The sequence below is a fragment of the Entamoeba dispar genome, genomic scaffold, assembly GCF_000209125.1.
Source record: "Entamoeba dispar SAW760 scf_1105229462867 genomic scaffold, whole genome shotgun sequence".
NCBI classification, from domain to species: domain Eukaryota; phylum Evosea; order Mastigamoebida; family Endamoebidae; genus Entamoeba; species Entamoeba dispar.
In genome coordinates this window covers 16,038-42,943 of record NW_001855407.1, presented here as the reverse complement: position 1 = coordinate 42,943, position 26,906 = coordinate 16,038, and the positions used below count along the sequence as shown (strand labels likewise).

Here is a 26,906-nt window from a genome sequence, read left to right as displayed (position 1 = left end):
TTTGATAAAAGAAACCCTGAAAATATCTTTTGGAAAAGTCAAGAAATACTCTTTATCCTTTTTTATTAGAAATTCATATCTCTTTTTTAGTCAATGAATTCGTGATAATGGGAGATTTCTTTTTGCCCTAAAAGGAACTTGAATTTAAAGTTATTACATTTCTTTTACTGAATGTCTGATCCATTTAATGATTATTCTCAAAATAATGAAACTAATTCCGATTATCAACCAACTTCACTATCCTGTAGTGTTCCAATACTTTCAATTTTAGCTACTGTTTTTGGTTGGATTGGAGGAATTATTATTTTCTTCCTTGAAAAACAAAATGTATATGTTCGTGCTGTTGCTCTTCAATCTTTCATTATAAATGGTATTGTTTTTATGATTACTCTTTTCTTCCTTATTTTCTATTGGGCAGGATTGTTCTTTGTTGTTTGTTTCTGGATTATGTTCGTTGTTGCTATTTTGGTAATAATTATTCTTGTTGTTCTTGCTTTTATTAAAGCTAAATCAGGAGTATTCCTTGGAGTTCCATTCCTTGACAAATGGATCCTTAAAATTGCTAATCACTAATTATTCTTTAGTTAATTGAATCTCAATTAAATTTATTACTTATGTTCTAAATAACAAAAGTGTTAAAAAGAAAGAATAAAATTTATAATAATGAATTTTCGTTAGTAAATAAACTATTTTGGAAGGAAATAGTTGTTGAATCTTCAGTTGTTTGAAATGTTTTTGGTTTAAAAGACATAAATTTTTCATTTTGAGTTGAGTGTGTCAATTTTGGGTGACTTTGTTTTGGTAGAGGAGGTGGTACTTTCTTTTTAGTTTGAAGAGAAAGTAATACAACTTCATCTTGTGAGGGACGTTTTTCTGGTAAAGGAGGTGGAACATCTTTTTCCATAACGTCCAATGGAGATAAATGAACTTGTTCAATAATTTTAGAGTGTAATTCTTCAATTTCATCGCTTACTTTTTCTGCAGGTCTAAAAAAGAATTTCATCATAAAATTTGGTGGAAGTCCCATTTGATTTCTATTAACTCCTTCAGTTGGGTCTTGAAGTTTATCAATTCCCATAGAATAAATATAATTTGCGTCAATAAAAAAAGCAGGAAGTAATATTTTTCCTAATACCACTATTTTATCTTTAATTTCTACAGTTAAAATAACCATTTGGTCATTAACTATTTGTCTATCTGTGAATGAAATAATAAAAGATCCATCTCCAGTTTGAACCCATTTTTGTGGATATTTACAAAGTTGTGGTTTTGGTTCTGAGTGAGATAAAGGTGTAAAATAAAGAACTGGATGTGCCGTGTCATTAAAATCACGTGGAACTATACAATGTTTAAATTCATTGAATGTAACACTTTTTAATTGAACCTTATAATTAGGTATTGGAGTATATGGAATTGTATTGTTAAATACTTTCATATAATAATCAAAAGCATAACAATATCTAACTTGGGGAGGAGACGTTGATCCTTTATTTATTTTTGATCTTCTTTTTGCAAAGAATTCCATAGCTTCTTTTGCATTTGAATAAATCCCAAGTCCTATTAATACACATGAACAAACTAATCCAGTTCTTCCTCTTCCTGCTTTACAATGAACACAAGCAACATTATTTGGATCGCTTTGTAAAAAATTTACAATCTCACCAACTACTTTAAGTAAATGATTAAAACGAGGAGGATGATGATCCAAAAATCCAACGTGTTGAACTCTATTTTCAAATTCAAGTGAAGAGTATGACTTTTCTGTTAAGTTCCAAATCATATAATGGTGTGGGTGATGTTGATTTAAATATTCTGCAATTTCATTTTTAGAATTTCTCCATTGTTTCGTAATGCCTGTAGTAGGTATTCCCATAGCAATAAGGTTAGGAAGGATATAAGTGAGGTCATAATATGTTCCGTTAATAGTTGTAATGTTTTTATCTTCAGCTACTATTTTTCTTAACATAATTTATTTGTGATTTTATTCTAAGTTTTATTTAGTTATTAACTATGTTTTAATAACAAATTTTTTATTAAAACTATGAGTTTTTTATTTTTTGAAATAACATAAAATATTATTAAAATCAAAAAATAATAATAAAATTTTGTTATGTAAAAAAATAAAAAAAAGAGAGAAAAAAAAAAGAATTAAATACAAAATGAGTTTGATGAACCCACAACAATTCATAACATTTTGTGAAGAATTATACACAACTCCTAATAACCAAAGAAGGAAAGAGCTTATAGGGGTATTGCCTATTTCATTAGAAAAGAAAGAGGATCTTTCAGATTATCTTTCATTATTACTTCAAACTGATAATGTTTATGCACAACAATATATCATATCATTAATACTTAACTCATTTAAATTAAATCCGTCAACTTTTTTATCTAGTTCTAATGATATACAAACAACTCTTTTAAAAGTGATTCAAAAAAGTACAACCCAAGGATTTATTGCAAGGTCGTGTTACAATTTGTTTTCTATTACTGTGGTTTATTCATGGAAAAACCCAGATAATTCAGAAATATTTTTATCAACCATTAGAGCATTAATTAATTCACTAAAACCAGTATTAATAAACATTTCAGTTCATTTAATATTTTGTGTATTAGATGGAGCACAAAGTAATTTTTCGAAAATGAATTTAGAGAAAAATCAAATATCAAAAATTAAAACAACAGTTATATTTGAATTAATGAAGTTATTAATTTCCCTTATAAAATCTGTTCAACTTATTCCTAATAATGAAGAATTAATTAAAACTATATTAAATTCATTAAATTCAGGAATTGGGTTATGCCATTCTTGGCATTATGATGAAGAAGATGTTAATTGGATTCATTTACCTGAAAAGATTTATATTATTGTTCAAGATGCAGAATTTTATCAGAAATTAATTGAAATATATGGTGTTTTTGCTTCTACAATAACTTCATCTGTAGTAATGGAATTATTTTTTGTTCTTGCATCGTTAAGACAAATTAATGTTCCTAATGCAATGAGTAAGCAAAGAGCAATTGAATTATTATCATTATTTATTCAATCAGTAATTGATAAAGAAATAGGATTATATACAAATGATAATTTTGTACTTACATGTCGTTTTTTAATGAAATTTAGAACAACTCAACTTACAGGATCAACAACAACTACTGAATGGTTAAAGTCAGTTAGTAGATTTACTATTAAAGTGTTTCAAAGTAATAATATGGTATGTATTTCTAATATGTTAAGTTTTTGGATGAAATATACATCATCAATGTTTAGATATCCAGAAAAAGTACAAGAATGGAATATAATAATTAATGAAATATGTCAAGTTTTTATTCAATCAATGATATCAAAAGAAGAGTATTACTTTACTCATGACCCAAGTGAAGATCCTCTTCTGAATGAAGAACAAATTCAATTAATTTATGAAACTTATGGACCAATTGCAAGATATTCTTATGAATCATTTTATAGATATGTTAAGTCAATATTTAATAAAACAATTCAAGAATTTGCAACATTATGTTCTGCTCCATTAACAGAACAAAACAATATAAAAAAGAATATTGTTTCAGGTCAAATTGCTTTTATTATTGAAATGGTTGTTGGAGTATTAAAAGCTAAGTTAATGATGGCAACCGATTCATTATCTATGAAATTAGACACATCTATATCTAATATAATTTTTCCATTTGTTATTCAATATAATCATTATATTCAACGAGCTGGATATATTAAAGATATCAAAGAGATGGAACCAAGTGGAGATTTTAGGTTACAAAAGGCATGTATTAATTTTATGACAGTATTTAGAACTACATTAATTGCAAAAAATTCTGTTTATAGTTTAAGTCAAATGGAAGTAGAAAGAATTGCAACAACAGAAGACTTCTTAAAATTTTATCTTGAAATGGTTTCAACAATATTAAATGAATGGAGACATTCAGTAGTAATTATTACTAAATGTTTAGAATTATTTACAGTTATAAGTTCATCATCATTATTTAATTATCAATTATTTAAATTTGAGATGGTAAGAAATATGGTAAGTCAAAATCATATTTCATTATTATCTAATTTTAAAGGAACACCAAAACAATTAAAAAAAATACACTTTGAATTATATAGAACATTAGGAACAATTTTATTTAATTGTAGGTTATCAATTTATTTACCTTTATTCTTAAAACAATTTATACCAATCATTGAACAAATTCAATTATATATCAAACAACCAAATTCAAATTTTGATACTTCTATTATATTTACTTTATTTACTGATTTACGTTCTGTTATAATAACGTCAAAAGATTGTGAAACTGTTCCTATGTGTTTATATGATTTTCTTATTGTTCATATTTTTCCTTTAATAACTCCATTAATTTCTTTATTACAAAGAACACCAATTCTTCTTATTCCCCTATTACGTTTACTTAGTGATATTGCTTCAAGTAAAAATTTTCAAGAAAATTTCCCAATAGAATCACCTAATTGTATGAGAATATTTAAAGGAATAACTATGGCTACTGCATCCTTATGTAATTCATTTATTCAAAATTTAAATAAAACTTATCAAAATCCTTATTTAGAATGTTTTAAACCAATTTGCCTTTGTTTAAGAGCTATGTCAGAATGTTTTAAATGTAATTTGGTTAATTTTGCAATATTTCAAATGTATCAAGATAACAGTGTTGTAGAAACATTAAATGCTGTTCTTGATACTGCTTTAAGAATACCATTTAATGCATTAGAGGAATATCCAAAAATAGTTAAAGGAGTTTATTCATTTATAGATAGTTTATCATTAATCTGTAATTCAAATGTATTAATATTTACTGATAAAGATTTACTTAATATTCTTCAATTAGTCATTAATGGAATGAAAATGAAAAATGGAGACATAATTTTAAATTGTTCTCATTTTCTTAATGGATTATTAGATGCTATTTATTCTTCTATTAAAAGAAAAAGTTTTGGAATAGATAAACTTATTCAAATTTGTTCAAATAGTTTTGAACCAATACTTTGGATTTGTTTCGATAATATTTTAAATGACTTTGATATTTGGGCATTATCTAGACCTATTCAATTAATTTTCTTATTAAGGCCTAATTCTTTTGATACTTTAATGCTTGCATTAACAAAAAAAATTAAATCACCAATAAAACAACAATCATTCTTGAATTATTCTTCTACTCTAAAAAATTCAATTGATCCAATTTATAACGACGTCACCCAAGAACATTTTGAAGAATCTTTAAGACAATTTGTACAATGTGTCAAACAACTTTTTGATTGATAAAAATAAATGGCTTCAATTTACTTTTTATCTATTTTATTATTCTTTTATTATTAAATTATTATTAAAAATATTATCTTTTTTCTCATTTTTATATGAGCTCTACTGAAGACCATCACTACCTTCTTGAAACTAAAAAACAACAAATTCTTACTCAATTAGAAAAAAAGGGAGAAGAAAATATTCCTATAAATCCAAATATATATATTAATCCTTCTATTGATGGAGAACCTTGGAATATTACTTTGTATTTGAAACAAGCAAAAACAAAATAATTTAATTTTTCGTAATATAAAACAAATAATTATCTTTTATTTAATATATAACATAATTTATCAGAATGAAGAAAAAAAAAAAGTAATCTAGAAAGAGAACCAAATGAACTTAAAAAAACTGAAATGAGCGAAGATCAAATCACATCACCACTAATCAAAGCATTAACACAAGAAATGCCAAATCTTATCAACTCATTCGCAATATTTGGTGTTTCTCCGAGTACATCACCAAATACTCCTACTCCTCAAATCCAAGAATTATATAAATATCCAGAATCTTATAAATTTCCTCTAAAAGCTGAACAATTTATTGTTCCAAGAAATCCTACAATTATTCCACTTACAAACAATGAAATTTTCAAAGAACAACCAATTCGATATATCACTATTCTTCCTGGTGAAATAGAAAGTGTGTTATGTGTATGCATACAACAAAATGAATTTTTAAATATTACTTCAGATTTAATAAATCCAACAGGACTTACAACCCAATTATTTAGTGTCAAATATTATACACAAAGAACATATTGTTTCACTACTACATGTCCATATTTTTTAGCTTTATTTCCTTTATTACATTATATCGCAGAACGTAGTTATAGAAATAAATTAGAATATTTCTATAGTGTTGTTCTTCGTTTAACATTACTTTCTCCTAATGCTTGTTTAAATCCGATTAAACCGTCACTTGAAGCATTTATTCATTTGATCTTTCGTATTCCACAAAAACAATCAAATCCATTATCTTTTACAATAGAAAACAACAAATATACTTTTGCTAGATCATCACCTCCTTTACCATTGACTCCACTATCTCAAGCAATGTCAATGGTTGGGGATTACTCATTAATACGACTATTTTGTACAATGTCAGTAGAAGAAATATTAAATATATTAAGTGTAATGCTATGTGGGATGGGTGTTATTCTTATATCAGAAAATATATCTACTGCAACATCATGTATTTTTGGACTTCTATCATTGTTTTATCCATTTTCTTGGCCAGGTATTTTTATTCCATATATTCCTGATGAATTATTTGAATTTTATGAAACTCCAGTACCTATTTTATGTTCTGGAAAATATCCACCATATCAATGTAGAGTAAATGCGTATGTTCAAGAACTTGATCAATCATATCTTTCGTTCTTTATGTCTAAAATAAGTCGTTCATTTATATCCTTACAACCAAATGGATTTACACTCCCTTGGAGAAGTGAGTTATTAAAAAAACTTACTGATTGTATAAATAAATATGTTCCTAAACGACCAACAATGTATGATAGAGAAAAATTTATTGAAATGATGCCTGCACAAAGAGTTATTGAATTTTCAACTGAAGTAATGAAAATTATGAATGAATGCTTGTATAGAAGATTAGAAAATAGTGTTGTTAATTTTTGCACAGAAATGAAAGAATGCTCACTTGAAAATTTTATTCAACAATTTCCTCAAAAATTTAATACTGTTGGTGCATTATTTATGAAAAAATTTGTAGAGTCACAACACTTTAATGTTTGGTGGTATCAATTAGGTTTAAATACATTAAAAATTAAAAGTTCTTCAACTAAATGATATTTAATTTAAAATGATTTTTAGATCATTTAGTTAAAAAGTTTTAATAATATGAAAATTTTAGAATTAATCATTTTTCACCAATATTTGTGTACATTGAATAAAAGTCTTCTTTTCTTTTTGTTGGTTTATAAGAAATACAAGTACCAACTACTAATATTACTATATGAATAATTTCTAATATAGTAATTAAAGAAGTAATAATTTTATAAGTATTATGTGGTGTAATTAATACATGATAACATGTTGGTAACATTTTTAAAGAACAGTAATTTCTTGGCTCTTTCCATCCACAACAATTAAACTATTAAACAATTAATTTTATTAAAAAAGAAATAACATAATACAAACTTCATTTTCAACACCAATAAGTTGTTCTTTTTTTATTATTGAATTAATTGAATAAGTTGTTATTGAATTAGTAAATATTGATAAAATGCAATACATAATAATTAAACAACCAATAGAAATTATTAATAAATACATTTCTTTTTTATCATAATTTACATATTGTTTAAAACAATATACTGAATAACTAATAACAATTGTCCCTGTTATTAATGAAATGTGTGTTACTGATTTACTTGATAATTCATTTTCTGGATGTTTAGAAAATAATGCATTTGTAATTCCATGAAATAATAAAAATATTCCAATTATAATTATTGCAATATTAATATATTTTAAAATTTGTTGTCTTGAAGGAATCATTAATTTATTTTATTCAATATTTTTTTTAGTTTTCTTTTTTTTTAAATCTATTTTTAAATTTTTTATTATTTTATCAAATATTTTTAAGATTTTTTTTTTGATTAATTCTAAAAATATTTATCGATAAAAAGAATGAATTAACAGATTGTTGAGAAATTCCATCTTTATTATCTTTTTTCATTACCATTAATTATTGTTAAGATTGATCATATGCCAATTTACACTCTTTTAACTCTTTTTCTCCAAAAACAATCCCATCTGCTGTCATAGAAACATTTCTCCATTCATCTTTCAATGTTGCTTGTCTTAATTGAATTACTACTTCATCAATAAGCCCATTAAAAATATCACTATGTATCAATAATAAAGCAGAACTTACTTTTACTAACCAAACAAATCCTTCCAATAAAAACATATCCCATATTTTTAACGTTACAGATTTATCAAAATTAATACTAAATAATGCCGTTAACCATTGACCAACTACAAGAAGTAATGGTGTATCTTTTTCTTGGAAATATTTAACTAATGAAGGAATACGATGTTTAATAACCCATTCAATACAAAACACTGCAAATTTTAATAAAGGTAATCCATCACAAAATAGTCCATATAAATTTAGGTCTTTCATAAAATAAGTAAAAATCCATAATGTGTCTTCGGGATTTTGGGTAACCAATAAAATTTGTCCTGCCAAAAATGACATCCCTTGACAATATCCTGTTTTCGGCAATAAAATAGCAAAAGACCGTAAAACATCTCTCAAATCAAGTCGTTTATCTTCTGTCATTTGAGGATCATTTGGAAATGTTCTGTTTACATCTAAATCAATTTTTTGACCAATTTTTTTGAATTCTTCATCATTTACCATTCTTACTTCAGCTTGTACACATAAACTTTGAAATAAATCAGGATTTTTTATAGTATACTGTTCAGGATTAGCCATCGTTAGCCAGTACCTTAATCGAGTTTTATTATCAATTGATTTTACAAAACGACGAATAAATGCTGGAGCTTTCATTTCAATTTCTTCCCAACCATCAAATACTTGTTGTGCAGTATATTTAGAATAGTCTGGTTGTTGCTCAAATGAAGATGGTGTCTCTTCAGGTTTAGACGGTGTATCTCCCATAAACTAAAATGATATTCCCAGATGAGAAATTTCCTTGTTTTTTTAATTGCGAGTTCTAAATTTTATTCCATAAGAATTTCTCATGATAAAATCTTTTATGTACAAGTTGAAAAAAAAAAGTTTAGTTTGCTATATTAAAATGTGATTCAAAACAAATCTTAACAAATCCCTAAAATAAGTTTTGAGATAGGTTAAAAAATACTCAAAAACTAAAACAATAAATTAAAAAAAATTTTAGGGAAATTTATTGGAAAAAAGAGGATATAAACATAACTCAAAGAAGTAAAGGAAAGAGAAGTACCAAGATGAAAAGAAAAGTCAACTAAAGATTTTTCAATCAGAACTTCAAACAACTTGAACTTGAAATTTTCAAAATATGAGGGAAGTAATAACAATACACATCGGTCAAGCTGGGTGTCAACTTGGAAACAAATGTTGGGAATTATTTTGCCTTGAACATGGAATTCAACCAGATGGAACAGCTATTGGAAATACTAATGAAAAAAGATCAGTTATAACTAGTGAAGGTGATACTGCTTATAACGCTTTTTTCCAAGAGCTCCAAAATGGGAGACATGTCCCACGTTCAGTTTTTGTTGATACTGAACCTACTGTAATTGATGAAATTAAAACTGGAGAATACTCTGGACTTTATCACCCTGAAAATTTAATTTGTGGTAAAGAAGATGCATCCTCTAATTTTGCTAAAGGAAAAACAGGATATGAACCATTACTAAACCAAACTATGGATGCTATTAGAAAGGCTACAGAAAATTGTACAGGACTTCAAGGATTTTTCATTTATAATTCAGTTGGTGGAGGAACTGGAAGTGGTTTTACTGCGGCATTATGTGAGAAATTAGCAGATAAATATACAAAAAAGACTAAATTAAATACTGTTATCTGGCCATCACCAAAACTTTCTAGTGGAGTTGTTGAACCATATAACGCTGTGTTAAATACTCACGCTATGATGAAATTTGTAAATTGTACTTTTATGGTTGACAATGAATCAATTTATAAAATATGTCAAAAACAATTAGGAGTTCATAGTCCATCATATTTCCATTTAAATCAATTAATTGCACAAGCCATGAGTTCTATTACTGCATCATTAAGATTTGAAGGAACATTAAATGTTGATTTAAATGAATTCCCAACTAATCTTGTTCCATTCCCAAGAGATCATTTTGCTATGATGTCATATGCACCAATTGTTACACCAGAAAAAGCTATTAGACAAACACTATCAGTTCAAGAACTTACATCATCATTATTTGATCCAAATAGTTTAATGATTCAATTTGATGATATTAATAAAGGTAAATTTATGAGTTGTTGTATGATGTATCGAGGAGATGTTTCATCACGTGAAGTTAATCTTGCTGTTAGTGGAATTAAGAGACAAAACACAGTTCCATTTGTTGGATGGTGTCCATGTTCATTTAAATGTGGTATTAATAGTCAACCAGCTACTGCTGTACCAGGTAGTTCATATGCTTCTACTGCTAGAAGTGCATGTATGATTGCTAACCATACAGCTATGTGCCAGGTATTCCAAAAAGTAAATCAAAACTTTGATTTAATGTTTGGTAAAAGAGCTTTTGTTCATCATTATGTTGGAGAAGGAATGGAAGAAAATGAATTTACTGATGCACGACAAGATTTATATGAACTTGAAGTAGATTATGCCAATCTTGCTCTTGATAACACAGTTGAAGGAGAATCAATGACGGCACAATAAGAATTATTTTTTGTTAGTAATTCTTTAGTTTAAATTTTTTTATTTTAAACTGGGAAAAAACATTCAAACTTTTATTAAATGATATAAATTAATTTAAAAAAAACTATCTTATTAAAGATAATAAATAATTTTTTTAGCTTATTTTTGTGGATTGACACTTGATTAATTATTAAAGTTAACAGAAACAAAGTACTATTCAATAGAAAAGATAAAAGAAGGAAGGGAAAGTAGATTTTTTTGTTTATTAACCCCTTTTTATTTTTTAAGTATTTATATAAAGTAACTTAAAACTATGTAAAAACAGTGTTATGGAAAAGTTCGCTAGTTGGTTAAGAACATCAGTTGTTTATGATTATTATATGAAATATAGACTTCTTTGTCATAATAAATTATTAAAATTCTTTATTGGTGAATTCATTGGTAGTTATTATATATTTTATCTTACAAACTGCACTGCTTACCTTAATTATCCAACATATATTTGTTCTCTTTTAGTTATTTTTGGACTAGGACCAATTATTGAAATCCTTTCACCAGTATGTAATGGACAATTTAATACTGGTATTTCTATTGTTTTCTTTCTTAGAAGAGGACAAACTTTTTGGCAAACATTAGTTAGTATTATCGCTCAATTTTTAGGTGGTTTATTCTCTGTTTTAACTCTAAATTTCTTCTTTACTGATAGTCTTATTGCTTTTTCTTCTAAGACGTATAATTTTATCCAAATTCTTTCTGAATGTTTTGGTAGTTTCATACTGATATTTGTATTGATGCTGATTACTTATAGAAAACAAAATGCTGCTCTTCTTATTCCTGGAGTAATTGCTGCTGGATGTATTGCATTACCAAGTGGAATGATTGTCAATCCATTTATTGTTATTTGTCGATTGATTTCCAATTCAAACAATAACATTTCATGGCAAAGTTGTTTATTGTTATTGTTCTCTGAATTTATAGGATTTACACTTGGGTTTTTAACTGGAGAATTTATTCTTGTTGAAGGAGAGCGTGAAGTCCCTGAGAGTTATTATAAATTAGAAAACGTGGAAATAAAACCAGAGATCTCAAACCAACTTGAAAGAGTTTTCGTTGATTCTCAACAACCAATCAATGAAGAAATACCAATGAATTAAAATTAACCTTTTAATTTTTCAATTTTATCTTAATCTTTTTTTTTTACTTTTATACTTTTTTCTTTTAAAAAAAAACAAATATAAAAAAAATATCTTTCTAGTATATTTTCAATGTTTAAATACTATTAATTTATTTTATTAAGAAATAAAAAAATCATTGAAATAAAAAAAAAACTGCACAGTTAAAGGAGGATTTTTACGTAATGAGAAGATACCCATCCTCTACTTCCATCAATTGTCTCAGCACCAAGCCATCCTTCTGGATCAGAATCATCAAAAATAATAATTTTTTGACCTCTTTTAATGGATAACTCGGTATCAGTTGAAGCGTCATAGTCATGAAGAGCAACAGCATATTTTTCAGGTGGTACACATGCTCTAATTTCATTGTCATAAATTTCTTCAGGTGCAATGTCATCATCTTCATCATATTCTTCATCTGAATATTCACCCTCTTCTTCTTGGTCATATTGCTCATCCTGTTCGTACTGTTCTTCTTGTTGACCATATTGTTCTTCTTCTTGGTTATACTGTTTTTCTTGTTGGTCAGTTTGTTCTTCTTGTGGTTGTTCTGGTTCTTGTTGAATAGGTTTTGAGTAATTAGTAACAGGAGGAGGTGGTGGTGCAGCAATACTAATTTTAGATGGAGGAGGAGGTGGTGGTGCAGCAACGACAACACCAGTAGAATTTGAAGTAGTAGTTACAGTAACAGGTGCTGGAGGTGGTGGTACAGCATTAACAGGAGTAACAGGTGTAGAAGAAGGAGCTGTATTTTTTTTTTTTTCTTCCTTCTTTTTATCACGATGGTGATGATGTCGTTTTCCAGTGTCATGTTTTTTACGTTCCAATGGAGGAAGACCTTTTGACTTTCTTACTTGGTTAATTAATTTTCTAAATGAATCTTTCCAATACTCACCATCTTCTTCTCCTTCTACAATCAATTTCCAAGTTCTTTTTTCAGTTACTAACTGAAATCCATATCTCATTGAACCATCTTTATCTTTATTTCTTGTAGTAATCATATCAGTGACTTGAGACATATCTATGTGTCCTTTTAATGAACTGCAAGAGTCATTAGTGTAATAATCTAATCTGAATGGATTACGTGGAGTAGTTTGGAACCATCTTTTCTTCCAGCTTTTATGTGATCCACCTTGTTTTGTTACCCAACCACGAATGGCTGGAATGGAGTCTTCATCAATATCAAAGCTCATAGTTATTTATATCAAATTTTAAAGTTCTAGTTCTGTATATTTTTATAGAAAATTAATGGAATGTTATTTTTATTATTTATATTATTTTTTTTAAATACATTTTTCTCTTTTCTAATAAATCAGTTTTTATTACTACTTCTATGTACTAAACTTGGTAGACTCATTTTAGTATTTAATCATTTATTGATTGATTCATTTATTTATTAGTTATGTTATTGTTTTATCTTTTTTATAATTCTTTGAAGAAGATTCTAGTTAGCAGAAAAGATAATGACCGTTTTTTTTTAACTATTTATATTTTTATCATTAACTTCTATTTGATGATATTATCCTAACATCAACTCTGAAAAAAAATAGAAAAGTTTATTTAAATAATCGATATTTAGTATTTTGTTATAGAAATACAAAAAAATAAAACAAAAGAGTTAAAAAAAAGTTATACCAAAAAAAGAAGAACTTTTTTGTTTTATGTAGCATAGATTCATTTATTGGCTCTTTTCCACTTGTTTTGATTTAAAAAAAAAAGAAAAAAAAAAGAATTTTAAAATTATTTTAACTCTTTATGAATCAGTTCACTACTGATGATATTATTAAAGATTTAGAATATCTTAATAAACGTATTCATAATAAAGAATGTACAAAAAAGAAAAAAGTTACAATTGAGTCGATACCATTTACTATTGGATACTTAAAAAAAGAAGGGGGGTTTGTATTATTCAAATTCAACTTTTTCATTAATAAAAAGGTAGTTAAAAGTATTGACAAATTAGATTAGATGTTATTGTTATTGAAGGAGTCATTCCTACAAAGACTATTGAATTGTATGAATTCTTTTTAAATTTTGAGACATACGTCCAATATCTTCCTTTTATTTACAAGTTAAATTTTATTCAGAAAGATAATATTTTTGATTTGGTTGTAGAAATGGAATTTAATTTAATTGGATTCAATAAAAACGCTCTTTGTCTAAAAAGAGTTATCAAAAAATTTACAGATAAAACATATATTCTTTCATTGAGTGTTACTCATGACAAATCAAAAATTATTCCATTTAGAGATAGTGCAATATTAATGCAGGCAATCACCCTTGAAGAAACTAAAGGTGGTTGTCTTATATCTGATTATGAAATTATTCAACCTATTCCTTGGCTTCAATCAAATGATATTAATGAGTCTCTTGAAAGGTTTAGTTATATTCCAATCAGAAGAATGAAATCATGTTTTGATTATTTAAAATATGACAAAACTTTAGAAAGAATAAATATAATTAATACTATTACTATTGAGCGTATTGGTCTTGAATTAACTCTAAATGGAAAACATGATAGTATTGGAGAAGTTTGGTATGATTCTAATAATACAAGAATTACATGTGTTGAATTTGTATGTGACCAGGCGTCATTTATTGTTGAAGGTTCAATTCAAAAGATATGTGAATTTAGGTTATCAAGAGAAACACTTATAGAACTAGTTTTTCAAGACCGTTGTAGGGTAGTAGAAACAACTGATAGTTTAACAACAATCTTTCATAAATCATGTCCTAATTCTTATCAAAATGATGGAGAAGATATTTCATTTTCTTCTTTTATTTATTCAGAGAATTGTGCTTTAGTATATTTTAAGAGTTTATCCACTCTTTCTTCTCAAGAAGAAAATAAAGGTATTCAAAAATATAATTTTGGTCCAAGTTACATCTATGTCTGTGGTTGTGAAGGAACTTGGAATATTCAATTTAATGTTAAAGTAGTTGCTAAAACAACATTACCTCGTTTAAATGATAAAGTTGCTTTACACGCTATGTTAGAATTCTTAAGAAATATAGAACTTTCTTTTCAAAAAGTTTCTCCTGTTCATAATTACAAACAACCATTAACAATTATTACAAGTACAGATCCAGTTATTCCTCCATTATTAAAAATTCAATTACCTCTAATGGTTAAAATAAGTCGATATTTTACAAAGGAAGATATGACTGCACTTTCTCGAACAAACAAACAACTTAAAGAAATGATGGAATATTGTAGTAAACTTGTAATTCAAAATAAACCACTACCACAACAACATCCTTTTTATTACACAGAACATCCTCTTCAAAACTCTTCTCAGTGTTTTTATGAAGAATGGAAAGGAGCTACTCCAAAACATTCAGTACTAACAGGCCATACAAATTTGATCCGAGCATTAGATATTAGTGATGATTGTTCATTGTTAGTTAGTGGGAGTTCTGATAGAAAAATTAGACTTTGGAATTTACAAGACGAATCATCAAGAACGTTTGTTGGTCCAAATAGTTGTTTGGTATCCACTAAATTTATTATGAATAATTTTATTGCATCTGGATATCATTGTGGTACTATTAAATATATTAATTGGTCAGACTCTCGTGAGTCTCAAGTTTTTGATGTTAACGAAGGTAAATTAGAGGGATTTCTTCCATTGAGGGATATGGACTTTATTGTTTGGAATGAAAAAATTACTGCATATAGATATTCTGACATGAGACAAACCTTATTATTTACATACTCTGGTCATCAAAGAAAAGTCCAAATTGTAAAACCATTTAGTTCATTATTTCTTAGTGGTTCTGCTGATAGAACTATTCAATTGTGGGATCCCTCAATTTCTAATCCAAGAATTTCTAAAATAAAAGGACATAAATCAGGTATTGTTGGACTCGAACAAATAAGTCCTTACAGTTTCGTTTCTGCTGGAAACGATAGATTGGTTCATTATTGGGACATTAGAGAGTTAACGCATCCAACTCATTCTGTTAAGAAAAAAATTTGTAATATGACTTATAATAATAAGGCATTGATTTGTGGTGGTGAAAGTGGAGAGGTTTATATTTTTCCGACTGACAACCCAACACAGTCTATCACTCTCAATTCATACAACACCTCTGGACTAATTAGTATTACTTCAAAAAAGAATATTATTTGTTGTGGATTTAAAGATGGTACAATCTCAATGTGGAGGTATTGATTATTTGTTTAATTTAAATATGAAAAATATCCGTTTTATGTTTTCATTTCTCTGTGTTAAATGATTTGATTTATTAACACACGAAATGACAACAAATTATAAACACATCATTAAACTATCTATACTTATAGTAAAGTATTAATATTATATTGCATAAAATGACATATAATTTATCATAATATAAATAAACATAAGGAAGGAATAATATCTATTTTTTATTAATAACAAATCATTCATCAATAAATTAGATATGTTTATTACAAATAAATGATAACGTAACGAAGGTGTAAAATAATAACGAGTTAGTTATGAAGAAAGAATAAAATGTAATACAGTACCAGTAAAGAAATAAAGCTTCTTTAAATTAAAAAGTAATTAATTTGTATTAATAGAATTAGCCTTTGTTATTGGTTAGTCTTAGGAGATTAATCACATCACATCTTTATTATCTATCATTTCTACAGAGTATGTTTGTTTGTGATAGAAACAATTCTATAACATCCTTTTTATTCTTAACCGCAACTTTTTTAATTTCTTTTATCTTGTCAATTGCAATTTTTTTAGTTCTTTAATTAATCTGATGTTCTTGATTTTCATTAAGCATTGATAAAAATTATACATAGATTAAAGTATCATTTTTATTATACTTTTTAATTAGCTAATTACTTTAAAATCAATCACTTCATTCATTATTATATTTCATTGTTTTCTTGTATTGTTCTTTATTTCTTGCTTATTATTCTTGTAACTTTACATCTTTTATTTGTTTTGATTATTATCTTTATTTATTTCTTCTTTCCTTAACTTTTTCCATTTTTCATTTTATTTTAGATTGAATAATCTTCTTGTTCTATATTATCATCATTTCATTACTTATTTATTTCTTTATATTCCCCTTTGTCAATTTACTTCTTATCTTCTTGATTTCACTTTAATTTTATTCTTTGGTAATATTTTATGATTCTTGTTGATGCTTATTTTATTGCCGTTCAACTTATTCATATTTTTCTTGATCATTTTTCTTTTTAAACGAATGTTCATTTAGTTGTTTACCATTCTAATCACTCGTTTTATTGCCATTGAACTTCGTTCTCTCGTATGAAATTAAATATTTACATTTTTGGTTTTCTTTACCAGAGTCAAGGGTGTTAATCGGTTGCAATGGTAACGAAATTTATTGTATATTCTGCATTGAAAAAGAACATACACTTCATTTACTTCTAATATAAATTAATTAGTTAATTAAGTCTTAACAGATTTATCCATATTATTCCTTGACTAAGGAAACTATGGAGAGGTGAATTGACCGTACAGTTATACTTTTTATTCTAACAAAAAACTCAATTTCAAAAGAGTATTTTAATTTTAACTTCATGTCATTCTTATTTAGAGATTTTTCTTATTTTTTTATAAATTTCTTTTTTTTTCTTTTTACATCTTTCTTCTTATTTATTTTTTATGTTTAACTGTACATTTATTAAGTTATTTCTATACACCTTTTATTGTCAAAATGTATTTTGTATTACCTCTTTCGATTTTTCTTATTTTCTTTTTTTTAAAGTTCATTTTCTGTTGTTACACTTTAAATCCTATTTATTCTTTATATTCACTTTAATGTAATCTCTCAATATTTATATTATTTTGTATTAATGTTATATGTTGATATAAAATGGATATTTTATACAAATTAGATTATATTTGTATTATTATTATTTTCTTATAACTCATTATCATATCCAATGCAATTAATCAACAGCATAAGTAATTACCATATTCGATACAAAATACTGATAATTTAAAAGAATTTGAAGAGATATATGAGATCATAATAAGATTTATTTACAAAAATTACAATTCTTAGATGAACAAGTGTTTTTTGATTTATTCAAGTATCTCAATATTTACACTTCAATTATTTTTGAGTCATTATTATTTCATATTATTTATGTTCAAAAAGAGAATGCTAAGAAGTATTATTAATAGACTTATCAAATGAAAAAAGATTTAAGGATAGTTATAATAAGTGAAGAACTACACATTAGACTGTATGATTCTATTAAAGTGAAATAATACGAATTTATAACACAAACAATAAACGATATTAAATGTTATTTATTTGAATTGAATCAATATAATATATCATCAAAATACTTATTGATTATATTAGAAATTGAACTTCTTTCAAATAAATCTATACGGTCAAATAAAATAACAAAGAGGATAACATGATAAAGAAGTATTAAAAGATTAAGTTGAAAGAACACAGGTATTATTAATCAATGAAAAAACAACAAATACACATTTAAGATTTAAGAAATTATCAAGTTGAATTCATAGTTTTTAATAAATAATGATAATGTGGATTTATCCAAATGTTAACTTAAATAAATAATTGTTATAGAAGAAACACTAACTTATCAATAAATTATTTATTGACAATATTAGTTTAATATAAAAGAGAAAATGATTTATTACAACTAAACCATCTTTATATTTGATAAAACACATTCTCATTTCTGAAATAGAAAAGAAGATTCAATGAATGAGTATGTCGTTTCTTATTGACTCATTTATGGTATATATTTCTGATGAATCAAAGAACGTGCACAAGAAAATAAAATATATTTTATCATTCATCTCGTATTTCTCATCCTCTTGATTCTCTTCACGAAATGTTTGTTTATTTTATATTATTATTCTACACACTAAATTGTACAAATTCACTAAAACTAAAATACCATATCATATTATTACAACACAAATACAAACGGAACAATAAATCAACAACAATTTAAAAAAGTACAAAAGAAGAGATCAATTAAAATGGTCATAAATATCTCTTTATTAATTCATTCACAAAATAACAACTTAATTTTAACATTTTTATTTCCAACTATTTTAAATTAATACTTCTTTCTTGATTTCGTGCTGATTCAATGAATAGTGTCATATCTAATTTTGATAGAGATTATTTTGTTTGAATATTTAACATTCAGTGAAATGTATGAATTGACTTTGATATTTAATTACTTATTATTCATACTGAGTTATGAATTCAAGATAAAATGGATATTGGTATAATTAATTTGAATGATTTTTTGATATTTTAATTGAAATTAGAAGTTATGGTTAATGAATATAAAATAAATAACAACCATTTGAATGATACTATTAATAAAAATGAATAATAATTTAATTTATTCCATTTCTTCTATTTATATGGAATATATTTAAAATACTACCACAAATTAAAAATGAAAAAGATAAAAGAAATAAGAAATTTAAATGAATAATATATACAAAATCCAACAAAACAAAAATATGTGTTAAAGTGAAAATAAATAAGAATAAGAAAGAATATAATAATGAAATAACAGAAATATAAAATAATAAGAATAATTGAAGATATAAATAAAAGAAGAAATACATAAAAAATAGTTAAGACCAAAGAATAAACTGTGAAGAATATAAATAAAAAACACCACATCAAAACGACAATCAATTGAATGTTTTTCAAATAAAGGAATTTAAGAAGATATTATTAGAAAACACAATAAAGAACAAGAAATTATTAATAAGAAACTTAAAACAAAATAGTTGCTGTAATATCAACAAATATAGAACACTCATAAGAGTTTTATAAGAACCACTAAATTCTGTTGAGTAATTGCATAATCCTTTCACCTTCTATAATTATATTTTTCATACACTTTTCATAATAAATTTAAACATTACAGTATATGATTATTATGTTTACTCCATCCTGTTAGAGTGTTGACACCCACACGACTTTCAATATGCTCCTTTCAATAATTTCTTTTCATTCTCATTAGTGTTAGATGGAAGAAGAAGGAGTTATGAGAGAAGTGTGCAAGCAACCTGAAGATTGGGTGAGTCAGTTTCTGAATAGGTAGCAGATGTTAACACTTCTCTTTTACACCTGTCATGGCTGATTTATTATAATGAGTTCTCAAAATAATTGAATTCAACAAACCCTAACCCTGTTAGTGTTATATGATAAAATAGGTTATAATAACAAAGTCAGTTGTAGAATATAATTAAAGTAAGTGTTATGTTATTATTATAATTCATTTATATTTTTCAAATTAAATTTTTATTTAATGAATGATGAATCATTAATGAGTATTCATTACTTTACAATTTTTATTTATTTGTTTATATTAACATTGTTATTCAGTAATTTTGATTTGTTGTTTTATTTACTCATTTTATGTTTATTATACATTAAACTCAATTTTATTGATATTTTTAATAAATTATTATCATTTTCTTTATAATTATTAACAATTTTCCATCTCTTCTTTATTTTTATTAATTGTTATTAATTTATACTCTAAGTTATACAACAGTTCTTTTGTTAACATTATCATTTCTTTAATTTCATCATTCTTGGTTCATGGTTTAAATTATTTATTTATATTAAATAGTTGAGATTACTTATGTGATATTTTCATTTTATATAATATCAAATCTATTTAAATCTAAAAACAAATGAAATGATATTGTATCATTTTGTATAATAATATTCAATAAATAAATTAACGTAATTACAATCGTTTTATCATTTATAATAATTTTTTCATTTCATGTTATTATTTTTATTCATTTTCTCTTTTTATTTATTCTCTCTTTACATCTTCTTATATTTAATTTGAAAATTAATTTAATTTTAAATTAAATAATAAATATAAATAAAAGTATTCTTATAGAACTTAAAAATAATAATAAAAGACAAATAATAAAATACTTAATAAATTTTAATAAAAAAATTTTTCCTTGAAAACTATAACAGAACAAATGGAACTACATTGAAGGTGAACCAATTTACCCTTCATCTTTATCAATAACCAACAAGAAGGGTATCACTATTTTTTAGTGATACACAACTCAACCTCGATATCTCTTTATCAACAATTTAAATAAACTCTATTAATGATCCTAGTGATAACCATTAGTGCTTTTACATAAGTACAAGAACGTCTCCCATGTCCAAACACTCCTGAACATGCCCAACAAGAAATAAAACCAATGAAGAATAAATTAACACCTAAAGAAAAGATTAGTCATTTCATTAAAAGACAGGTTGATGTTCCATTAAAATTAATGGAAGATATTACTGGAGAAAATGGTAGATTAAGAAAAGAAATGGAAAGAATCAGAACATTAATTATGATAGAAAATAAAGCACAAAAGGAGCTTCGAAACGGTATTCTTTTTGAAAGGTTAAGGTTATTTTAAGAACCAAGATATCCTTGATTTAAATACTTTTTGAAGCATTTAATTTTAGAATGGATTATTTTGATATAAATAATACAATCATTCAAACATTTTTGATGATGGTTTTAAAGATGATCATAAAATTTAGTTGATAGAATATGTGAAATGTCAATTATTAGATTATCTTGAATTAATGAAAGAAATACAATATATCATATTCATTATCAGATATTCTTTTGTTGTAATAATTTAAATATTGTATTAGATAAACAAGAAACAAGAAAAGCAACATTTATAATGAATAAATTAATAAAAATGAATAGAATAGAACATTTATATGAAGTAGTTATTTATGTATTACAAAATACAGGTGAAGATAAAACATTCAAACAATTAAAAGATTTGATCAAAACATCATTATTGGAATGAATTATGAAAAGTTTATTCAACTCACTTCAATATTATAAACAATAACAAGAAAAACATTTATTAATTATAATAAGATGCATCATTTGCATTAATGAAAGAAGATAAAACATGTAGAGAAATCATTACAAGATTAATACATTTGAAAACAACAATCATTGTAAATATACACATATAGAAATGGTTAAATCAATCTTTCAAAACACAAGTATCAATAATTATTATATTTAAATGATATTCTAAATATTTCAAATTTATATTTAGACAAATAACAGTGGTTGTAAGTGAGTTAGTTACTTATTGATTATATTTATGAATGAATATGAATCAAGTAATGAAAATAGATAAATTAACAGGAGATGTAAAAGTTAATAAAAAGATTGAATTAATTGATCATTCTTAAATATTTTGATATTATCATAATTATAATCTGGATAGTTTTCTCACTATTTCATGTAATGTTTTGTTTTCAAATATTATATTTCAACTTCTTCATTCATTTTCTGGACATCATGAACATTACTCATACTTTCCAATTCAATTGTGAATAACTTTTTCATTGATCAAATGTGCTATTTATCATTATTCATTCAGTGAAATCATATCTATTTATTGTATCTATAATTTCTTGTTTTTATCAAACATATTGCAATGTTTATAATCATTATTCATACTTGAACAGTTACATAAATCAAATTCATGTTTGGTGAATTGTTTAAATTTAATGAATATTTCATAAATATTTTATATATTTTTTAGTTTTGATATTATTTATATTCTCTTCATCAATAGACATTTATTGTGTTGTATTTTGTTGATGTGTTAATTTGTTTATTTGTTGATTCATTGGATTTGTATCATATTCATATTCTTCATTATCATAAACAACATCTTCTAATGTTTCATCACAACAATTTTTTGTTATCGTTCAGAAACACTACTTTTAGTTTGTTTTGATTGTTTAATACTCATCTAATAATAACTAGTTCAAGATGTATTCATTAAATAATCAAAGATATTTAACAATCACAAGAGAAAATACATCTCTAAATATAACAACAGGTAAATGGAGAGTGAATTTACCATGAGAATTCATTACTTCTGAAAACTATCCTAAAACAATAAAGTATTGAATTTTGTTTATTTTAATTTGAATGGTCAATTAGATATTGGTGTTAGTTGTCATGGTTCATTTAATTATGATTCACCTGAAAATGATCAAATGATATGTTTTTCAACATATGGAAATATGACACCAAAACATTTTAATATTAATAAAAATATATCTTCAATAGAAATATGGTTTAAAGATTATAAAGGAAATATTATTATGCCACTTGGAATTTGGGATGAATATTTTATCTTAGAACTTAATTTACATTATTAATGCAACCAATTGGTTCAAAATATTTAAATAAAAATAATATTTTAACAACAAGATATTTTAATAATAATACACTTTATCTTGATACAATTAAATCATCAGATGGAATGACAACAATTAATGATAAAGATATTCTATCAAATAATGAAATTGATGAAATAAAAGAAACAGATTGAAAGATAAAAGAAACAGAACAAAGAATTAATAAAGAAATCAAAGAAAATGATGAAGAAATAAGTAAAATAGAAACATAAATAAATTAGAATATGACAATCGGAATCAATCTAATGTCATTACTCATCTTGTTGTTGAATGTAATAATAAAAGTGAAATAAAACAAATTTTCATTCCATTAATGCATTTTTGAAAGTTTTCATATTTATTGCTAGTATAATATACCGTTAGCAATTAAGTATAATTTATTTGTTTCGTTTCTGTTTCAGGTTATATTTGTATTTCTCTTATTATAACTTTATTTTATTAGTTTCATTCAGTAATATTTATTAAAACAATTTTCTGGTATTCTTTTATTTTTCTTTAAACTTTTTTCACACCTACATTTATAAAAACATCCATCCCCTATTTTAATAATTGCTGTTGGAATATTAATTGTTTTTAGTGATAAACAATTATAAAAACACTTATACCCTATTTCAGTAACTGATGATGGGATATCAACTGATTTTAATGACATACACTTTTCAAAACAATAATCTCCTATTTTACTAACTGACGATGGAATCTTAATCTTTTTTAATGATGAACATTCACAAAAACAATTCCATCCTATTTTACTAACTGATGCTGGAATATCAACTGATTTTAATGAAGAACATCCGCTGAAACAGTGATTTCCTAATTTAGTAATTGATGAAGGAATAATAAATTCATTAATATCTTTCTTTTCAAAAGTCTTTCCATTTATCATTTCTAAGCATTCAGGTATTTCAATTCTAACTAACACTGGTTCATTCATAAATATTCTTTCTTTACTTATGAATTGTGTATTGTCTATACTCATATTGGTTAATGACAGACAATTTTGAAAACACTCAACCCCTAACACACTAATTGTTGATGGTATATTAATATATTTTAATGAATAACATCTGTCGAAACAACTATCTTCTATTTCACTAACCGTTGTTGGAATAGTAATTGATGTTAATGAACAATTACTAAAACAGTCCCATTGTATTTTAGTAATTGTTTTTGGTATAGTAATTGATGTTATGTCAGTGTATTCAAAACATTTCCACCCAAGTGACTTAACTTCTAGTGGTATTATATTTCCATGTTCCTCTCTATCTGATTGTGTATATTCTATATTTTTATATACACTCCCTTCTTCTTTTTCTTTTAAATATGTTGAATAACTAATTGTATACCATATTATATATTTAAATATTCTTCCATCTTTAAACACTTCATCGTCTTTACTATACAAGTGTAGTGTTTCAATATTAGGAAATAACCTTCTTGAATATTCATTTAAAGGAATTGGATTAAAATGAAATCGTTCCATATTTCCTTGAAACTTTTTAATTCCTATTTCTAAATTAATAAAATCATTAATGTCATCAAAGTACATTGACGTTATCATTATTTCATTATGTCCTAATCTCATTCTTTTTTATTGTTGTTTATTGTGTTTATTAGTTTGATTTGTTAATTCTTCTTTATATTTTAATTTGAACTTGAAATAATTTTAAGATTATCATTCTATTTTCTTCTATTTATTCTTTATTGAAATTCAAGTAAATATTCATTTCATAAACAATAAATTATTAATAGGATGAGTTGTATTATATAAATGGCTATAATTAAAACATTCTATTTATTATTTGTGTTTATATTTAATTGTTTTAATATTATCTATGAACTAAAGACTACAAATAAGTTAATTATTAAGTCATAGTCAGATTTTATTATTTATAATTTTATTCACTTATTCTATCTTTTACTTGTTTTTGATAATAAAAATAATGAGTATGACATGAATAAACAACTAATAAGTAGAAAAACATATAAAATAATAAATGAAAATAAAACGAATAATGGTTAATATTCCAAATAATAATTTTTTATTTATACTAATGTTTTGTGTTTAAGCTGTGAATATTATAACATTATAATATCGTTCATAAAATAGTAATTCATTTACATCAATTATTATCAAACATTTAGTGTTTTTATTAATTTATGTTTATTTTATGTTTATTGTTTGTATTAGATTGATATTTTAATGTTTCATTTCTTTACTTTTTATTGAGAAATTAAAATATCAAATATACATTATTTTAATCATTAATATTTATTATTTTTTTTCTTCTTTATTGAGTATTTATTTATTATTATAAAAATAACATTGCATTATTTTATTTCTTTATAATTATTATTTATTCACTGTTACAGTATTATTTTAATAATTGTCAAAAAAAAGTCAAGTTGTTTTGGTTATTCATTATTTTCTTTTTTTTCTTTATAATCTGGATTTCTTATTTTAGTCTATTATTTTGTAATAAAATGTTATATTTTCTAAATTGTTGAAAGCATGAATTCTTTAATTATTGCATTGTTATTTCTTTTGTTCTATTTTATGTATTGACTTCTTAGTCAATCAATTTTCATTCTTGACTTTATCTTTCTATTACTCTTATATTTCTTATTCTTCTTTATTTATTTTGATATATTTATCTTCTTCATTTTATGATATTATTTCTATTATGATAATATCTGTTATTTATGTTATAATTCCTATTAAAGCATTTGATAGTGTTAGTGAATTAGATAAATAACACCTTCTTATTATAGTTATTTTAATAATACCTATCTGACCCATTCTCTGCCATTTAGATTTCCTGGTTAAAATGGATTTCTCAATATTTTGTTGAAGTTACCTATTCTTTTTGTAATATTTTTATGTTGTATATATCTTTTTTACTCTTTTGTTTAATACTATATATAACCCAAGTCAATAAACAAACAAATGATTTCTTTATGAATGGGATTAGAACAATGAAGTTAAGTAACACAGATTTATTGAATTTGTCTATGGCAAGTGAACCAAATAATTAATTTTTTGGTTCATTGATGTTTATCTTTAGTTTAAATAACAATTCAAAACAATAATAATCAAACACAATATCAATGATAAAATATGAAAGAAATGAATATTAGAATATAAAGAACAAAGAAGTTCTGATATTTGGTATATCCATTAATTAGCGACTTGTTTAATTAGATCTAATAAAGGTTGTGGAGATGGAGGGGATTGTGCTACAATAAAAGGATGCCATAATAATGTTACAGCATCTGGTCTTTGATTATAATCAATAATAAGACATTGTGCAACAAAATCAACCAATTGAGTTGTCCACAACTTTGGATTTTTAAAAGAAGGAGGTTTATTTTCAATGACAGTAAGTAATTGGTCAAAACTAGTGACATGTCTATTTGGTGGATTTCCTTCTGCCATTTCAATAACAGTAATTCCTAAAGACCAAATATCTGTTTTATTATTATAGAAAGATTTTTTAATGACTTCAGGTGACATAAATAAAGGACTTCCAATAAAGTCTTCTGCTTTCTTATTTTCATTCTCTTTATATTGTTGAGATACACCAAAATCAGCTAATTTTACTTTACCTTCATTTGTAAGTAAAATATTTCCAGCTTTAATATCATGATGGATAATTTTAATACTATGAAGATAAACTAATCCTTTTAATGTTTCATTTAATACATAACGAAGTTGTTGTTCATTTAAATTTTCCATTGTTTTCTTCATAAGATCTT

General features: G+C 24.8%; 14 protein-coding genes across 14 annotated transcripts in view, besides 44 other annotated features; 8 read left to right on the top strand and 6 right to left on the bottom strand.

The window, feature by feature from the left end:
- Positions 1 to 3: part of a sequence feature (AT_rich) that runs on past the window's edge.
- A 168-nt stretch (positions 4 to 171) lies between these two features.
- On the top strand, positions 172 to 573 carry EDI_255220 (uncharacterized protein; the record flags this gene model as incomplete). Its single annotated transcript, XM_001740317.1, has 1 exon — positions 172 to 573. One exon carries the CDS (start codon positions 172 to 174, stop codon positions 571 to 573), a length of 402 nt encoding a protein of 133 aa, XP_001740369.1.
- An 82-nt stretch (positions 574 to 655) lies between these two features.
- EDI_255210 (phosphatase, putative) lies at positions 656 to 1,966 on the bottom strand (the record flags this gene model as incomplete). Its single annotated transcript, XM_001740316.1, has 1 exon — positions 656 to 1,966. The coding sequence occupies one exon, from the start codon at positions 1,964 to 1,966 to the stop codon at positions 656 to 658; it is 1,311 nt and encodes a 436-aa protein (XP_001740368.1).
- Positions 1,967 to 1,991: 25 nt separating this feature from the next.
- Positions 1,992 to 2,107: a sequence feature (AT_rich).
- A 7-nt stretch (positions 2,108 to 2,114) lies between these two features.
- Positions 2,115 to 2,148: a microsatellite.
- An 11-nt stretch (positions 2,149 to 2,159) lies between these two features.
- Positions 2,160 to 5,294, top strand: EDI_255200 (Exportin-7-A, putative; the record flags this gene model as incomplete). Its single annotated transcript, XM_001740315.1, has 1 exon — positions 2,160 to 5,294. The coding sequence occupies one exon, from the start codon at positions 2,160 to 2,162 to the stop codon at positions 5,292 to 5,294; it is 3,135 nt and encodes a 1,044-aa protein (XP_001740367.1).
- Positions 3,995 to 4,022: a sequence feature (AT_rich).
- Positions 5,295 to 5,318: 24 nt separating the features above from the next.
- Positions 5,319 to 5,389: a microsatellite.
- A 173-nt stretch (positions 5,390 to 5,562) lies between these two features.
- Positions 5,563 to 5,630: a sequence feature (AT_rich).
- A 62-nt stretch (positions 5,631 to 5,692) lies between these two features.
- EDI_255190 (uncharacterized protein) lies at positions 5,693 to 7,144 on the top strand (the record flags this gene model as incomplete). Its single annotated transcript, XM_001740314.1, has 1 exon — positions 5,693 to 7,144. One exon carries the CDS (start codon positions 5,693 to 5,695, stop codon positions 7,142 to 7,144), a length of 1,452 nt encoding a protein of 483 aa, XP_001740366.1.
- Positions 7,144 to 7,215: a sequence feature (AT_rich).
- Positions 7,215 to 7,855, bottom strand: EDI_255180 (uncharacterized protein; the record flags this gene model as incomplete). The annotated part of the gene is made up of 2 exons (XM_001740313.1): positions 7,215 to 7,448; positions 7,496 to 7,855. The coding sequence occupies 2 exons, from the start codon at positions 7,853 to 7,855 to the stop codon at positions 7,215 to 7,217; spliced, it is 594 nt and encodes a 197-aa protein (XP_001740365.1).
- Positions 7,442 to 7,476: a sequence feature (AT_rich).
- Positions 7,781 to 7,836: a sequence feature (AT_rich).
- Positions 7,855 to 7,929: a microsatellite.
- A 1-nt stretch (position 7,930) lies between these two features.
- Positions 7,931 to 7,976: a sequence feature (AT_rich).
- Positions 7,977 to 8,051: 75 nt separating this feature from the next.
- On the bottom strand, positions 8,052 to 8,987 carry EDI_255170 (growth hormone-regulated TBC protein, putative; the record flags this gene model as incomplete). Its single annotated transcript, XM_001740312.1, has 1 exon — positions 8,052 to 8,987. The coding sequence occupies one exon, from the start codon at positions 8,985 to 8,987 to the stop codon at positions 8,052 to 8,054; it is 936 nt and encodes a 311-aa protein (XP_001740364.1).
- Positions 8,988 to 9,203: 216 nt separating this feature from the next.
- Positions 9,204 to 9,224: a sequence feature (AT_rich).
- A 139-nt stretch (positions 9,225 to 9,363) lies between these two features.
- On the top strand, positions 9,364 to 10,731 carry EDI_255160 (tubulin alpha-1 chain, putative; the record flags this gene model as incomplete). The annotated part of the gene is made up of 1 exon (XM_001740311.1): positions 9,364 to 10,731. The coding sequence occupies one exon, from the start codon at positions 9,364 to 9,366 to the stop codon at positions 10,729 to 10,731; it is 1,368 nt and encodes a 455-aa protein (XP_001740363.1).
- A 28-nt stretch (positions 10,732 to 10,759) lies between these two features.
- Positions 10,760 to 10,780: a sequence feature (AT_rich).
- Positions 10,781 to 10,800: 20 nt separating this feature from the next.
- Positions 10,801 to 10,867: a sequence feature (AT_rich).
- Positions 10,868 to 11,039: 172 nt separating this feature from the next.
- Positions 11,040 to 11,864, top strand: EDI_255150 (uncharacterized protein; the record flags this gene model as incomplete). Its single annotated transcript, XM_001740310.1, has 1 exon — positions 11,040 to 11,864. One exon carries the CDS (start codon positions 11,040 to 11,042, stop codon positions 11,862 to 11,864), a length of 825 nt encoding a protein of 274 aa, XP_001740362.1.
- An 8-nt stretch (positions 11,865 to 11,872) lies between these two features.
- Positions 11,873 to 12,038: a sequence feature (AT_rich).
- An 8-nt stretch (positions 12,039 to 12,046) lies between these two features.
- On the bottom strand, positions 12,047 to 13,078 carry EDI_255140 (uncharacterized protein; the record flags this gene model as incomplete). The annotated part of the gene is made up of 1 exon (XM_001740309.1): positions 12,047 to 13,078. One exon carries the CDS (start codon positions 13,076 to 13,078, stop codon positions 12,047 to 12,049), a length of 1,032 nt encoding a protein of 343 aa, XP_001740361.1.
- Positions 12,279 to 12,447: a microsatellite.
- A 63-nt stretch (positions 13,079 to 13,141) lies between the features above and the next one.
- Positions 13,142 to 13,175: a sequence feature (AT_rich).
- A 72-nt stretch (positions 13,176 to 13,247) lies between these two features.
- Positions 13,248 to 13,283: a microsatellite.
- Positions 13,284 to 13,589: 306 nt separating this feature from the next.
- Positions 13,590 to 13,634: a sequence feature (AT_rich).
- Positions 13,635 to 13,640: 6 nt separating this feature from the next.
- Positions 13,641 to 16,060, top strand: EDI_255130 (F-box and WD domain protein, putative; the record flags this gene model as incomplete). Its single annotated transcript, XM_001740308.1, has 2 exons — positions 13,641 to 13,783; positions 13,849 to 16,060. The coding sequence occupies 2 exons, from the start codon at positions 13,641 to 13,643 to the stop codon at positions 16,058 to 16,060; spliced, it is 2,355 nt and encodes a 784-aa protein (XP_001740360.1).
- Positions 16,061 to 16,426: 366 nt separating this feature from the next.
- Positions 16,427 to 16,676: a repeat region.
- Positions 16,677 to 16,745: 69 nt separating this feature from the next.
- Positions 16,746 to 16,889: a microsatellite.
- Positions 16,818 to 17,004: a microsatellite.
- A 57-nt stretch (positions 17,005 to 17,061) lies between these two features.
- Positions 17,062 to 17,262: a repeat region.
- A 155-nt stretch (positions 17,263 to 17,417) lies between these two features.
- Positions 17,418 to 17,552: a microsatellite.
- A 134-nt stretch (positions 17,553 to 17,686) lies between these two features.
- Positions 17,687 to 17,776: a sequence feature (AT_rich).
- A 1,453-nt stretch (positions 17,777 to 19,229) lies between these two features.
- Positions 19,230 to 19,262: a sequence feature (AT_rich).
- Positions 19,263 to 19,305: 43 nt separating this feature from the next.
- Positions 19,306 to 19,486: a microsatellite.
- Positions 19,396 to 19,539: a microsatellite.
- Positions 19,540 to 20,135: 596 nt separating this feature from the next.
- Positions 20,136 to 20,183: a sequence feature (AT_rich).
- A 37-nt stretch (positions 20,184 to 20,220) lies between these two features.
- Positions 20,221 to 20,394: a microsatellite.
- An 87-nt stretch (positions 20,395 to 20,481) lies between these two features.
- Positions 20,482 to 20,507: a sequence feature (AT_rich).
- An 18-nt stretch (positions 20,508 to 20,525) lies between these two features.
- Positions 20,526 to 20,623: a sequence feature (AT_rich).
- Positions 20,624 to 20,721: 98 nt separating this feature from the next.
- Positions 20,722 to 20,855: a sequence feature (AT_rich).
- A 514-nt stretch (positions 20,856 to 21,369) lies between these two features.
- On the top strand, positions 21,370 to 21,727 carry EDI_255120 (uncharacterized protein; the record flags this gene model as incomplete). Its single annotated transcript, XM_001740307.1, has 2 exons — positions 21,370 to 21,445; positions 21,564 to 21,727. The coding sequence occupies 2 exons, from the start codon at positions 21,370 to 21,372 to the stop codon at positions 21,725 to 21,727; spliced, it is 240 nt and encodes a 79-aa protein (XP_001740359.1).
- Positions 21,728 to 21,937: 210 nt separating this feature from the next.
- Positions 21,938 to 21,987: a sequence feature (AT_rich).
- A 49-nt stretch (positions 21,988 to 22,036) lies between these two features.
- On the top strand, positions 22,037 to 22,812 carry EDI_255110 (uncharacterized protein; the record flags this gene model as incomplete). The annotated part of the gene is made up of 4 exons (XM_001740306.1): positions 22,037 to 22,055; positions 22,319 to 22,425; positions 22,517 to 22,674; positions 22,758 to 22,812. 4 exons carry the CDS (start codon positions 22,037 to 22,039, stop codon positions 22,810 to 22,812), a joined length of 339 nt encoding a protein of 112 aa, XP_001740358.1.
- Positions 22,439 to 22,502: a sequence feature (AT_rich).
- Positions 22,813 to 22,986: 174 nt separating the features above from the next.
- Positions 22,987 to 23,010: a sequence feature (AT_rich).
- A 117-nt stretch (positions 23,011 to 23,127) lies between these two features.
- Positions 23,128 to 23,180: a sequence feature (AT_rich).
- Positions 23,181 to 23,247: 67 nt separating this feature from the next.
- Positions 23,248 to 23,368: a microsatellite.
- Positions 23,369 to 23,598: 230 nt separating this feature from the next.
- EDI_255100 (uncharacterized protein) lies at positions 23,599 to 24,735 on the bottom strand (the record flags this gene model as incomplete). Its single annotated transcript, XM_001740305.1, has 1 exon — positions 23,599 to 24,735. One exon carries the CDS (start codon positions 24,733 to 24,735, stop codon positions 23,599 to 23,601), a length of 1,137 nt encoding a protein of 378 aa, XP_001740357.1.
- Positions 24,736 to 24,926: 191 nt separating this feature from the next.
- Positions 24,927 to 24,983: a sequence feature (AT_rich).
- Positions 24,984 to 25,030: 47 nt separating this feature from the next.
- Positions 25,031 to 25,053: a sequence feature (AT_rich).
- A 126-nt stretch (positions 25,054 to 25,179) lies between these two features.
- Positions 25,180 to 25,201: a sequence feature (AT_rich).
- A 98-nt stretch (positions 25,202 to 25,299) lies between these two features.
- Positions 25,300 to 25,461: a microsatellite.
- Positions 25,462 to 25,480: 19 nt separating this feature from the next.
- Positions 25,481 to 25,512: a sequence feature (AT_rich).
- Positions 25,513 to 25,731: 219 nt separating this feature from the next.
- Positions 25,732 to 25,870: a microsatellite.
- A 458-nt stretch (positions 25,871 to 26,328) lies between these two features.
- The window catches only part of EDI_254990 (uncharacterized protein), a gene marked incomplete at both ends in the record, with an annotated part of 1,291 nt that continues 713 nt past the window's right edge, over positions 26,329 to 26,906 (bottom strand). Inside the window, one exon of the mRNA XM_001740304.1 lies at positions 26,329 to 26,903. Coding sequence (XP_001740356.1) covers positions 26,329 to 26,903 — 575 coding nt within the window. The remainder of the gene's footprint in view (positions 26,904 to 26,906) is intronic.